Raw genomic sequence first — 13588 nt, forward strand, 5'->3', positions numbered from 1 at the left:
AGTGAGAGGAAAGGAAGTAGAGGCACTTATTAGAGATGGCCTTCTCAAGGAGTTTAGCCACAAAAGGAAAAAGCGATATGGGACAATAGCCAGGTGGAAGGTACTGGTTTTCCAAATAAAGCTTACATAGAGCTCATTTCTATGTTTCCCTATATAGGTTGCAGAGTACTCAAAGTAATCAATGTTTATAGGTTTAGCTTTACTTCACAGAAAAGGCAGAAGATCCAGCAGGACTTAGAGGAGTCCAGGAACAGATACAGAAAACACATAAGGCACTCAAGTAGCCCCTACACTTATCCACATAAGTACAGAAAGAGCCTATGATTGTTCAGAAACTGATGGGAGTCACACAAGCAGACCTTTTCCTATCAAATCTATACTGTCTGAATCACAAACTAAAATACTGGGGACAGGGGAAGGAGTAGAAGAGGTGACATAGTCCAGATCCCTTGCTTTTCTAGGCTATGAGTCACCTTCTCCTCCAGTCTTGGGGGCCATGTTGGTGATTCTTCTGTTTTCCCAAGAGGCATAGAGGTATACATATTTAGAAACTCTCCTCTTGGGGTGGCTAGGTGGCTCAGTGAATAGAGCACCAGCCCTGGAGTCAGGAGGACTTGAGTTCAAATCCAGCCTCAGACACTTAACACTTACTAACCATGTGACCTTGTGCAAGATCACCCCAATTGCCCTGCCTTCCCCCCTCCAAAAAGTAAAAAAAAAAAAAGAAACTCTCCTTTCTCTAAAAGGTCTGATCTTGAACTCAGGGTTCCTCATGAGAGAACTCCCAGGGCTGGTACTGCCTAAGAAATCTCCCCTCCAGCCAGAAGGCTAAATCCTGGAAATTGAAATTCTTCTTCTTAGATAGAGCTTGGACTTCAGGAACATTGTCTATAACATGCCATCTCAGGCCATGTGGACAAGCACATCTGCCTCTGCCATGTGCTTCTGAAGGAACTCTATCACAAACCCAGTTGCTGGTATCTCTTGGATTGGGAAAGTTCTTTCTCAGGATTTTTCATGGGCAGGGTCATAACTCCCATGTGCTCATGCCCCAAGGTAGCTATTATTAGTTCCTGGAGGTGGAGGAGATCACACACAGAAGCTTCCTGCTTACCTACAGAACACCCATTTGATGAAGCAGTGTTTGGACCTGTTTTCTGATCTGGGAAAAGGCCCAAAAGATGAGAGCACCGTACTACCCTTTTATGGCCCACACAGAGGGATGTGGCTCTTATGACACAGTCTCCCCTGAACCTCCAGCCAACCAACCGCTGTAAGCAATAATCCAGAGTTATCAGTTGTCCTCTGAAGAAGGTGCCATTGGGTGTGTCTATACTCTATAAAAGGAGAGATGCTCGTTCCCTCTTGTGATGTTCTTATACTGAGCCGAACACACAAGCCTCCAACATAATCCCAAACTCATAGAGTCTCTGGCCCATCTGCCATTGGGATGCTCAGCTTCTGAGGCCAGAGCCACATGTTTGGCTTTCTCCCTCCCTGCCCTGCAGAGATGGCCCAGAATGACTCATGTCTCTGTCCACTTTGCAGACGGGAAGGTTACATTCCTAACAACTATGTCACTGAGGCAGAAGACTCCATTGAGATGTATGAGTAAGTATACACACGGTCTTTGGCTACAGTATTTCACAAGAAACAGAATATTTCTCTTCTTTTCTCAACGTACATTTAAAAATTTCAAATGAGTTGGTAAGCATAGCTCACTTCTACCAGAACAGGGGTGCAGTATGGGACATGCAACTTCTGAAAGGCTGCCAAGCCCAGACTGAATTCTTCCTACTTTCCTTCCTGGCCACAGGACTGGGTTGTTCCCAAGTCCTTCGTCTCCTCCATGTCTCTGATCCCAGCCTAGGTTGGAAAAAGGGGTGGGTGATGTCTTCTATGCATAGTTTCTGTGTTGCATATATGAGTGACAGTCAGGTGAGCACACGTGGGTTTGTGGTGGCTGTGATACTTCTTCCTGGGTTCAGATATGGACACTTGGGCTCTTTCCTGTTTCAGGTGGTATTCCAAACATATGACCCGGAGCCAAGCGGAGCAACTGCTAAAGCAAGAGGTGAGCGTACTCTGAATGTCAGAATGCCAAGCAGACTCGTAAGCCCATGGACTGAAGGAGATGAGCTCGCTATCATGCCATGCTTAACTTCACTTAAGCTCAGCAGTCGCTATGGCAACTGACACCAGGGAATTGAAGGTCAGGATGAATGTAGGTGGGAACTCTACTTGTTTCTCAGTCATCTTGGCTTCTTTCTCTTCATTCCAGGGTAAAGAAGGTGGTTTTATTGTCAGAGATTCCAGCAAAGCAGGAAAATACACTGTGTCTGTGTTTACCAAATCAGCTGGGTAAGTGCCAAGTCCTGAGAATTAGTCAGTCAATAAGCATTTATTCTGAACTTACATGTGCCAGGCACTATGCTAAGCTCTGGGGATACAGAGATCTGAGAATCATCTGCATACGAATGAGAATTGAGCCCTTGGGAGCGGATGAGATCACCAAGTCAGATAGTATAAAGTGAAAAAGATCAGGGGGCCAAGGACAAAATCTGGGGCGGGGCACCCATAATTAGTAAGCCTACCTAGAGGGAAATTCAATAAAGGGGACAGAGAAGGAATGGTCAGAGAGGAAGGAGGAGAACCATGAGAGTTGCTACCACCAGAAAACCTCGAGAGGAGACTATCAAGGAGAAGACAGTGATCAGAGCCCACAGAGAGACCCAAAGAAACATAAGGAATGAGAAAAGCCACTGGATTTGGCAACAAAGAGATCACTGTTAACTTTGGAGAGCAGTTTCAGTGGAATGAGACGGCTCTCTGAAGGAGGGAAAGTGAAATATAGGACGACTGAAGGACCAAGTGAGGGTTGGGGGAGGACCAGGCAGATGTGCACCTGCTTGGAGGCTGCAAGGGAGACACCTGTGAACATGGAGGGCCACAGGGGGCAATGTGCAGGAGACGATGGGTTGGCAAGAAGAAGGGCCAGCTCATCAGGGCGGATGGGGCGGGCTCCTCACAACACCAGCTTCTCTTTCACCGCTGACTTTGTCCTCCTCGTCTGCAGCTCCTCACTGTTTATTTGTTTGTTTCCCAAGCTCCTGACTGTGTTAATTTCCCCAGGGACCCTCAAGGGGTGATCCGCCACTATGTCGTGTGCTCCACTCCTCAGAGCCAATATTATCTGGCCGAGAGGCACCTCTTCAGCACCATTCCTGAACTCATCAACTACCACCAGCACAACTCTGCCGGTGAGTACCAGGGTCTGCATCAGGGGCTCCATGCAGGCAGGGGGCACGGGGGAGCTGAAATGGCCATCATTCTGAGCAGAGCTCCATCGTGGAGGCTTGCACAGAACTGAGCCTCAAGGAAGATTCGGGGCCTGATTAATTTTTTTTAATTTTTATTCATTTTAAACTCAAAGACATAAAGACAAAAAAAGAGGACCTTTCCATGTACACAGCACAACATAAAAAGAGGATTCCATAGAAAACCATGAATTTCTACTTCACACTCTTTACTTTTTTAAAACTATGTAATAACACATAACTTTCAGATACCTTGCTTTGCTTTGCTTCCTTCTCAGTTTTCTTTTGTTCTTTGCTCTGCACCTTTTAATTTTGTTCTCCATTCTCTCCACACCACCCTAGAGAAGGCTACCATTGGACACAAATATGTGTGTATGTATGTGTGTGCACATGTGTGTGCGTGTGTGTGTCTGTGTGTAAAACCATACTATAATCTATTTCTCAGTTCTTTCTCGGAGGCGGGTGGCATCTTCCTTCATGGGTCCTTTGCAGTTGATTTGAGTATTTATAACACTCAAAATGACTTAGCTGGTGAAAGTTGTTCTTAGAACAATATTGCTGTTAGTGTGTACAACATTCTCCTGGCTCTCTTCATTTCACTTTTCATTGTTCTATGCAAGTCTTTCCTTGTTTTCCTAATGTCAACCAGCTCATCATTTCTTATAGCAAAGTAGTATTACATCCCAGTCATACAGCACAACTTGATTAGCCATTCCCCACTTGATGGGCATCCCCTCAATTTCCAATTCTTTGCCACCACAAAAAGAGCTGCTATAAATACTTTAGAACATAGAAGTTCTTTTCCTTTTTCTCTAATCATCTTGGGAAACAGACGTAATAGTGGTATTGCTGGATCAAAGGGTATACACAGTTTTATAACTCTTTGGGCATAATTCCAGATTGCTCCCCAAAATGGCAAATCAGTGTAAATTAGTATCCCAGTTTTTCCACATCCCCTCCAACATTTGTTGCTGTCCCCATCAATCATTTTATAGGCAATCTGTTAGGTCAAAGTTGTTTTAATCTGCATTTCTCTAATTAGTAGTGATTTAGAGCATTTTTTCATATGACTATATATAGTTTTGATTTCTTTATCAAAAAACTGCCTATTCCTATCCTTTGACCATTTACCAATTGGGGAATGACTCATAACCTTATAAATTTGACAAAGTTCTTTACGTATTTGAGATATGAGATCTTTATCTGAAAAACTGTCTATAAAAAATTTCTCCCAATTTTCTGTTTTCCTTCTAATCTTGGCTACATTGGCTTTATTTGTACAAAACCTTTCTAATTTAATGTAACTAAATCATCCATTTTATACTTCACAATACTCTCTATCTCTTGTTTATTCATAAAATTGTTTTCATATCCATAATATATTAATATCCAACAATATCTAATATATTCTGTGTTCTTCTAATTTTCTTGTGGTATCTCCCTTTCTATCTAGGTCATGTATCCATTTTGACCATATCTTGGTAAATGATGTAAGATATTGGTCTATACCCAATTTTTTCCAGAATGCTTTCTACTTTTTCCAACAATATTTATCAAATAATGAATTCTTATCCCAAAAAGTTACATCTTTACATTTGTCAAACACACAGTTACTAGGCCTGATTCATTGCAAAGCACGATGCTAAGAAAGTGCATCCATGAGGCTGGCAAGTGGTGAAGGTTCATGAAGTACCTACTATGGCCCCAGGAGAACAAATAAGATAATGGATGTAAAAGGCTTTGGTCTCTTTAAAGCATGCTATCGATGTCCATTTCTTCTTCCTGTTATTAGCATACTAGATGCCTGGAGGAGAGGAAATATAGGAAATAATTACAGTTATAGTTGGCGATATTGATAAAGCACTTTTTTATTATGATTTTAACAAATATGAATGTTTCCATATGCAAAGAAAAATTTTTAAATATTATATATGAAATGATGAATGTATTACATAATGTTAGCTTTTTTTAAATAAAAGGGCATATGTTAAATTTAACTAATCTTTTTATTCAATGTCATCCCGATTAAATTACTAAAAATTTTTTACTGAGTTAGAAAAAACAACACAATACATTTGGATGAAAAGTCAAGAATTTCAAATAAACTAATGAAAAAAATATGAAGGAAGGAGATTCAGCAGTATCAGACCTTAAACTATATTATAAGGCAGTAAATATCAAAAGTATCTGGTAATGTCTAAGAAACAGACATGTAGATCAGTGGAACAGAGTAGACACACAATTCACAGTAGTAAAGACTATAGTAACCTTGTGTTTGACAGATGTAAAGATTTACATTTTGGGGATAAGAATTCATTATTTGGTAAAAATTGTTGGGAAAGCTAAAAAGGAGTCTGGCAGAAATTAGGTTTAGACCAGTTATCTTAAATTATGTATCAAGATAAGGTCAAAATGAATACATGACCTAGATAAAAAGGGAGACATCGCAAGAAAATTAAAACATGGAACATATTACCTATCAGACTCATGGATAGGAGAATAAATATATGGAGAAACAAGAAATAGCACTTGAGGTATAAAATGGATAATATTGATTATATTAAACTAAAAAATTGTTGTATAGATAAAACCAATGTAGCCAAGATTAGAAGGAAAGCAGAAAATTGGGGGGGGGGAAACTTTCATAGACAATTTCTCAGATAAAGGTCTCATTTCTCATTATATAAAGAATTTTTTCAAATTTATAAAAATATAAGTCATTCCCCAATTGATAAATGATCAAAAGATATGAACAGGCAGTTTTAGATGAAGAAATCAAAACTTTGTATAGGCATATAAAAATGCTCTGAATCATTATTGATTAGAGAAATGCAAATTTAAAACAATTTTGAGATATCTTACAGCTATCAGATTAGCTAAAATGATAGATGCCCTCAAATTGAGTAATGGCTAAACAAGTTGAAGTACTGATTGTGATGGAATACCACTGTGATATAAGAAATGATAAGCTGGTTGATTTTAGAAAAATATGGAAAGACCTGGACCTATGAAGGAAGATGCTATCCATCTCCAGAGAAAGAACTGAGAAAAAGAAGTGTGTATAGTATGGTTTTACATACATGTATATGTATGTATATATGTATATCAGTATATATATATATAGATATGCGTGTATATATATATATATATTCTTGCGTAATTGTAGCCTTTTCTAGGGTGGGGTAGGAAGAGAGGGAGAAAAAGGTAATAAAAAGTACACAGCAGAAAGCAAAAGAAAACTTAGAAGGGAGCACAGAAGAGCAGGGTAGCTTTGAAAACAACATCTAGTATTTATTACATAGATTTTCAAAAAAATGTAAACAGGGGGTGGCTAGGTGGCACAGTGAATAGAGCACTGGCCCTGGAGTTAGGAGGACCTGTGTTCAAATCCGACCTCAGATACTTGACACAAATTTTTTTGTGCTGTTTGGAGGGAGGCATTTGGGGTTAAGTGACTTGCCCGAGGTCACACAGCTAGTAAGTGTTAAGTGTCTGAGGCTGGATTTGAACTGAGGTCCTCCTGACTCCAGGGCTGGTGCTCTATTTACTACACCACCTAGCTGCCCTACTTGACACACTTACTACCCTTGTGACCTTGGGCAAGTCACTTAACCCCAATTGCCCTCCAAAAAGCAAAATAAAAAACAAAAAAATGTAAACAGTTTGAAATGAAAATTTATCATTTTATATTGAATCCTCTCTGTTTTGCTATGTACATGAAAATGTTCTTTTTTTTTCTTTTCTCATTGTGTATTTAAGTTTAAAATGAATAAAAAACATTTTAAAGTATATTTTAAATTGAACACAGCAGTAACCAAACTGGGGGTCTGTGGACTTGGATGGGGAAAGAAACAAAATCCTGAGATTTATGAATGTAGACAACAAGCATGATTAGGAGCAGCCAGACAATAACTGTGTGACAGAAGTCCTGGAAGCCATAATTAGCCTCAGTTTACAAAGAAGAAACTGAGGCTCAGAGAGGTTAACTGTGATTTGCTAATAAGTGTCAGAAACAGATTTTAGCGAAATCAGGCCACTGTCTCTAACCCATAACACCAGCACCCCTCCCCTCATGGAGCTTCTGGTCCAAAAGAAAAAAAAGAAAACAGGACATAATGAAGCACTAGCTTATGTGGCCAGGGCTCTAAGTTTGGGGAAAGTTTACAGAAGGGAGAAGTCAATCATTTAGAGTTGGAGAAGGCTGAAAAACTAGCCTTGAGTAATAGCTATAATAATGGCCAATATTTCTATAGCGCTATGTGCCACCAACTGTGCTAAGCGCTATAGAAATACCATCTCATTTGATCCTCACAACTCTGGGAGGTAAGTGCTGTTACTAGCTCAGTTTCACAGATAAGTGAACTAAGGTAAACCAAGGCTAGAAGACACGCCGCTAGTAAATGCCTGGGGCTGAATTTGAACTCAGACTTTCCTGACTGCAGGCCCACCTAGCTGTCTAAGAATGTCAGACTTGAGGTGGGTTTGGACTCTAGGAGTATTTTACTAATGAGGAAGATATTTTCTCTCTTCCATGAAAATATCTTTTGAGAGGAGGAAGAAGGAAAACCTGGGGATGAGGGGGAAGAACAGACATCAATGCCACGATGTTGCAGGAAATGTGGGAATATGGAAGTCAATTGGAACAAAGCAGTTCTATGTATAAGACCTTCAGCTTCTCCTGCCCAATTGTGGCCACCTGGCCACTGGTAGAATGAGATTCTGAGTGTAACCCACTCTTACGTATTTCAGGACTCATCTCCAGACTCAAGTATCCAGTGTCTCAACAAAACAAGAATGCTCCCTCCACAGCGGGGCTGGGCTACGGTAACTGCTTCTTTTTAACCTGAATCTAGTGCCTTTTACCCCCCACCCTCACCTCTCACCCCTCAGTGACTTCAGGAGCAAACTGGAAGTGGGCCAGTCCTGACTTTCCCCATAGTGAGCCTTTTTGCAACACTGCCATGCAATGCCTGCTTCCAGGAGAACTGAGCTGGCTCTAAGCAGTTGTTTCTTTCTGCTCTTTCCACAATTTCCTTGGGCTTTAGTCCCTACAAAAAGAAACAGAGGCTATAGAACTATGGGATGTCAGAGATCAAAAGGCCCCTGAAGGGCTCATCTCTACTATCTCTTTACCTTAAGACATCACTATTTCCCAAGTCCCAAGATCCCAGAAGCCCAGGAGAGGAAGCCCAGCGCAGCCCTAAGAGGAAGGACTTTCCCTGGAGTACATATCCCATTCCTCCCCTGAGCAGAGCCCCTCTCCTACAGTATGATTCCTATGCCATAGAATTACACAGAGGCTACTATTTGTTATAGGGTCATGGGAGATTGATCCAAGGGACCTGACATTCTTGAAGGAGCTGGGGACTGGACAGTTTGGGGTGGTGAAGTATGGGAAATGGAGAGGCCAATATGACGTGGCCATCAAGATGATCAGAGAAGGCTCGATGTCAGAGGATGAGTTCATTGAGGAGGCCAAAGTCATGATGTGAGTTACCGCCCAAACTCTCCATCCAACCTTTGGTATCTATATCAGCAGGCACGCTACACTGTGATGTGAGTGTGCCGTACATTGTATGAAACTTCAGAGGTCTGGGACCATGACCTGGGCTCACACTGTGACAAGTGAAGGCTCAGTCTCTAGTTAAGATATTATTTGAGAACAGTGTTGTTCCTGGGGGCATCCTACCTCCAGCAACGTTAAGAGGGTGGGAGTGGAAAGTGATGCTGCCACAACCAGTCTTGTTTCCAGTGTCTCTTCCACAGCCTGTTCTCCAAATAGGAAGTCTCCATGACCATAGTGTATTGGATTGACTCCTTCACTCTATTAAGGAATTCCAAGTGTCTACTTAGTGTGGAAGTGTTGGGGTGCAACCGGGGACTGGAGGGAGGAGAGAATGGAGAAGGGCAATGTAGTCACCAGGGCCACTTGCTCTGATGCTTCTTGGCTCCTTCATCAGACCTCGTTTTCCCCAGCCTTTCCTTGGCTGCTCTGTGGAGCAACAGGAGAGGCTGGATCTATTACTATCCTGTAGGAATCTGTCACATGAGAAACTGGTGCAGTTATACGGGGTCTGCACCAAGCAGCGCCCCATCTTCATCATCACTGAATACATGGCCAATGGTTGCCTCCTGAACTACCTGAGGGAAATGCGGCACCGCTTCCAGACCCAACAGCTGCTGGAGATGTGCAGGGACGTGTGTGAGGCCATGGACTACCTGGAATCTAAGCAGTTCCTTCACCGAGATCTAGTAGGACCTTGGGGGACTGTGTGACTACAGAGGAGGCAGGGTGGGGGAGGGGAAGGAGAGCTGTGACTAAGGTGTCTGAATCATGACTGGGAAGCAGGGTGGAGATCTGTCTTTTCACGTGAGTCTTCCAATGAAGCGTGGAAGGAGTCCCACAGATTCATGGCAAGCTGTACCCCCTCTGCCCAGCATTATAACTGGGGAAAAACCTTAGGGTAAGCCCTGTGATTTAGAACAGAAGGGATAGGACAGGTGAAAGGCTCCAGAGAACATGGAAAGAGCTAGAAGAAATACTGGGGTCTAGAGTAGATGGCTGGTATCAAAGGGGGACGGAACACAGGTGGCAGAAGGTACCCAGCAGGGATTTAGGAGATGTGAATGAACTTGTGATCAGACTGTGCCATTTGCCCAGTTTCACTCTTGAGTGTGAAAATTGCTCATCTGCCTTGGCCTCAGTGGCAAAGATTTGTGGGTTTGGCATCAGTTGTCTACATTTGGGCCTTCTCCTTCCACCAGTGCTAGTGGTGGTGGCAGTGGGGGGAAGGGGATGGAACCTGTCAGGTCAGCAGTATTTTCATGTTCACAGTGTCTGGGAAAGCACGAAAACTCAGGAGTACCTCTACATGGTATAGCTGTACCCCCTTTTGGGGATACCGCTGCTCAGCCCTGCCCGGACCAACTCCCAAATTTCCTTGAGCCCCCAAACTGGCCCCCATTTAGTTCTGGTTTAACATCTCCCTAGAAGAACGGATTCCATAAGTGCATGTGTGAAGGAAATCCAGCCCCATTTGTATGTCCACTGATTTCATTCATTGTCCACATATTCATGTGTTTCTGTGAAGTAGAATCAGAGCTAGGCTCCTAGTCAGCCAAAAAGCATTTTTCAAATACCTACTATGTGCCAAGCACTGTGCTTAGTGGTGGGTATACAGAAATATATACAGAAAGATAATCCCATTGGATTTAGAGAGGCTTCTCACATAGAAGAAAGAAAACCTGTCTTACTGACGTCAGCAATAATTGAACAAACTCTTCTGAAGTCCCCCCAATGATTCTCCTTGTGGAATTCCAGTGTGCCTGCAGGACAATGTGGTCTCTCACCAGCATCTCTCCCTCCACAGGCTGCTCGGAACTGTTTGGTCAATGACCGCGGGGTTGTCAAAGTGTCTGACTTCGGTCTGTCCAGGTCAGTGCCTCCGCATGTTCTGTCCCCTTTCTTCTCCTTGAAAACAGAGATGCTCTCTGACTTTTCATCTTCTCTCCATCTTCCTGCTCAGTTGCTTTGCCCTCTGGGTTACTTTCAGCACCCTCACCTCTCTTTCCCCCATCTCTCCTCCTGCTCCATGTCTCTGGTCTACCTCAGTTCTTCCATTTCCTTTCTCTTCCTTTCATGCCCTTGCTGTCTTTACTGCTGCCTTCTTCCTGGTTACTTTGGTCATTGTCATCACCAGCTAGAGGTTGGTCCTGGGGATCCCAACACAATGTGGCAATTAAAGCCAGGTCAGAAAGAAAAAAGAAAACAGACTGCTGCACACAGCACAAGCCAGTGACATTGGGCCTCGTTTTCTGTCCTGATTTGAATAGAACTTATATATCTTTTTCCTAATTTGTTACAGAAGAGACATGTGGCTGATCCTATAGTTGTCTTGGTGTTTTGCCTCTGTCCAGAGGGCATGTGCGTCAGTGATCTGACCTAGATCTCTTACAGGTATGTCTTGGATGATGAATATACCAGCTCAGCAGGATCCAAATTTCCAGTTCGGTGGTCTCCACCAGAAGTCCTCATGTATAGCAAGTTCAGTAGCAAATCTGACATCTGGGCTTTTGGTGAGTAGACAAGGTAGTAGAGAGAAGAAATGGTTTAGAGGAAGAAGTGGGAAAAGCTCAAATAATCATCCCAGTTGCCATTTCTAAAGTACCTTAAGGGCTCCAAAGTTCTTTCCCTACATTCCCACTCTATGACTCTCCTAATAGCCCTGTAAGTAAGGTGAGTATCGTAGTTATTAGGAGCCCCATTTTACAAACGAGGAAACTGAGGCTCAGAGAGACGAAGTGATTTGTCCATGAACACACACAGCCAGTAAGTGCCAGAGGATGGATTCAAACCCAGGCCTTTCCTTCGCTAAGTCAACTCCCCTGTGCCTCATTGCCATGGAAGGAATCACCTTCTTTGTGCTATGCTCCAAGGGGTTGTTGTCTATAGTATCTGGAATTACATTAAGGGGCGTGTGAAGCACACGTGTATCAAGTATGGTATCATCTTTAGAGACTTAAGTGTAAGTATATATGTTGTTCAGGCGTTTCAGTAGTGCCCTACTCTTCATGACCCATTTGGAGTTTTCTTGGCAAAGATACTGGAGTGGTTTGTCATTTCCTTCTCTGACTCATTTGACAGATGAGAAAACTGAGGCAAACAGGGTGAAGTGCCTTGCCCAGGGTCACACAGCTAGGACACGCGCGCACACATACACATAATTAACTTTGTTTTTTTTGCCTCATAGGGGTTTTGATGTGGGAAATTTACTCTCTGGGGAAGATGCCATATGAGAGATTTAGTAACAGTGAAACAGCAGAACACATTGCCAAAGGCCTCCGGCTGTATCGGCCTCAGCTGGCTTCAGAACGAGTGTATGCCATCATGTATAGTTGCTGGCACGAGGTGAGCCTTCTTCCCACTAGCCACTGACAAGATGCCCATTTCCCACTTTCTAAGACACATAGGACCTGGCCACAGATTGCCTGCAACACAGATCCCTCTTTCCCTTTAGTAATTCCTAGAGAACCTAGGGCTACCTCACGGTTTGTGGAGTGGGTTGAAATGCCCTACCACAGGTTACTGCCAGGCAACCAAATACACACAAGCAGGCCTGGGGCATGCCTTGTCTCATTTGTAGAAAGCAATCAGAAGTTCAGTGCCCACTCCTGGGTGTGCTATTGGGCCTTTCCTGACCTTTCTTTTTTCTGATCCTAAATGAAGGCTAAAAATGAAGGTTTAAAAAAAGGAAACTATTTTCAAATTACCTAATTATTAAAAAAAAAAACCACCTTGCTTAATTTGAGCATGGTACCTTGGTACTTACCATTAAGCCCTCATTAAATGGCTTTTCAGCCCTTGGCAACCCAAACTGAGGTCTTGGGCCAGGCTTAGGCCCCCCAGCAGAATGTTGGTACAGAAGTGTCTAATTGTGGGGGATGGGGGGGCTGGAGTCACAACCTTGACCAGACGGCATGAGGCACAATGAAGGTGGGTTATGTGGCAAAGGAGGACCCAATTCCCAGGGACTTGTGGCTTGCACACTGCTCTGACACACTTCCATAGAATACAAATAAAACTGTGTTTTCCAGCCAGGAGGTCCATGATTTCTGCTCCCTCCCAACAATGTTCTTTCTCTTTGAGTCCAGAAAGCAGATGAACGCCCCACTTTCAAACTTCTTCTGAGCAACATTCTGGATGTGATGGATGAAGAATCCTGAGCTGTTCAGCCCACCTCTCGGTCCCTTTCATCTCCCCTCCCTGCTCCATTTATTTGCTCCTTTACTTTTCTCGGAAGAAATTCCAAGCCTGGGCGGGGAGAGGGAGGGGGTGGGAGCAGGGAGGAAAGCCTTTATGCTCCATTGCTGGCACTATACACCTGAGAGTGACTCACACTTTTGATCCCCAGGGTCTTTCTCTGGCCCGGGCAAAAGCTGAGGAATAGGACCTGCATTCTTCAGAATATACTGTTGCTCCAGGAGAGAAAAATCCCTCCTAGCAATAAGGCCAGATTGTACTGGATGTGTGTGTGGATGTGTGCATATGCGCAAATAAACCCTTTGGGTGGCCTTCAGTTGGTTGTGATCAGAGGTGGTCATAATGGCAGCGTGGATGGGCAGGGAACTGTTTCGGAAAATATCCCCCAGATCTCTGTTATCTTGGAAAGCATACAGCCTCCCTACAGCTGTCACAAAAGCAGGGCTTTCTTTGTGTCAGGCTCAATTTCACTCAACCCCAAGTTCACACTACTGGGTGTACAAAGCACTGG

The 13588-nt window shown here is 43.3% G+C and overlaps 1 protein-coding gene across 1 annotated transcript in view; it reads left to right on the forward strand.

Annotated features, from left to right (window-relative positions):
- BTK (Bruton tyrosine kinase) overlaps positions 1-13379 on the forward strand; it is a 35715-nt gene extending 22336 nt beyond the window's left edge. The window contains exons 9-19 of the mRNA XM_069065237.1: positions 1549-1611; positions 2020-2074; positions 2282-2361; positions 3133-3260; positions 8067-8141; positions 8634-8805; positions 9353-9569; positions 10688-10752; positions 11275-11393; positions 12068-12225; positions 12969-13379. Coding sequence (XP_068921338.1) covers positions 1549-1611; positions 2020-2074; positions 2282-2361; positions 3133-3260; positions 8067-8141; positions 8634-8805; positions 9353-9569; positions 10688-10752; positions 11275-11393; positions 12068-12225; positions 12969-13040 — 1204 coding nt within the window. The 3' untranslated portion in view covers positions 13041-13379. The remainder of the gene's footprint in view (positions 1-1548; positions 1612-2019; positions 2075-2281; positions 2362-3132; positions 3261-8066; positions 8142-8633; positions 8806-9352; positions 9570-10687; positions 10753-11274; positions 11394-12067; positions 12226-12968) is intronic.
- Positions 13380-13588: the final 209 nt, after the last annotated feature.

Source organism: Petaurus breviceps, unplaced genomic scaffold, assembly GCF_028583685.1.
Source record: "Petaurus breviceps papuanus isolate PSGF00001 unplaced genomic scaffold, PetGlider_PUasm1.0 90681, whole genome shotgun sequence".
NCBI classification, from domain to species: domain Eukaryota; kingdom Metazoa; phylum Chordata; class Mammalia; order Diprotodontia; family Petauridae; genus Petaurus; species Petaurus breviceps.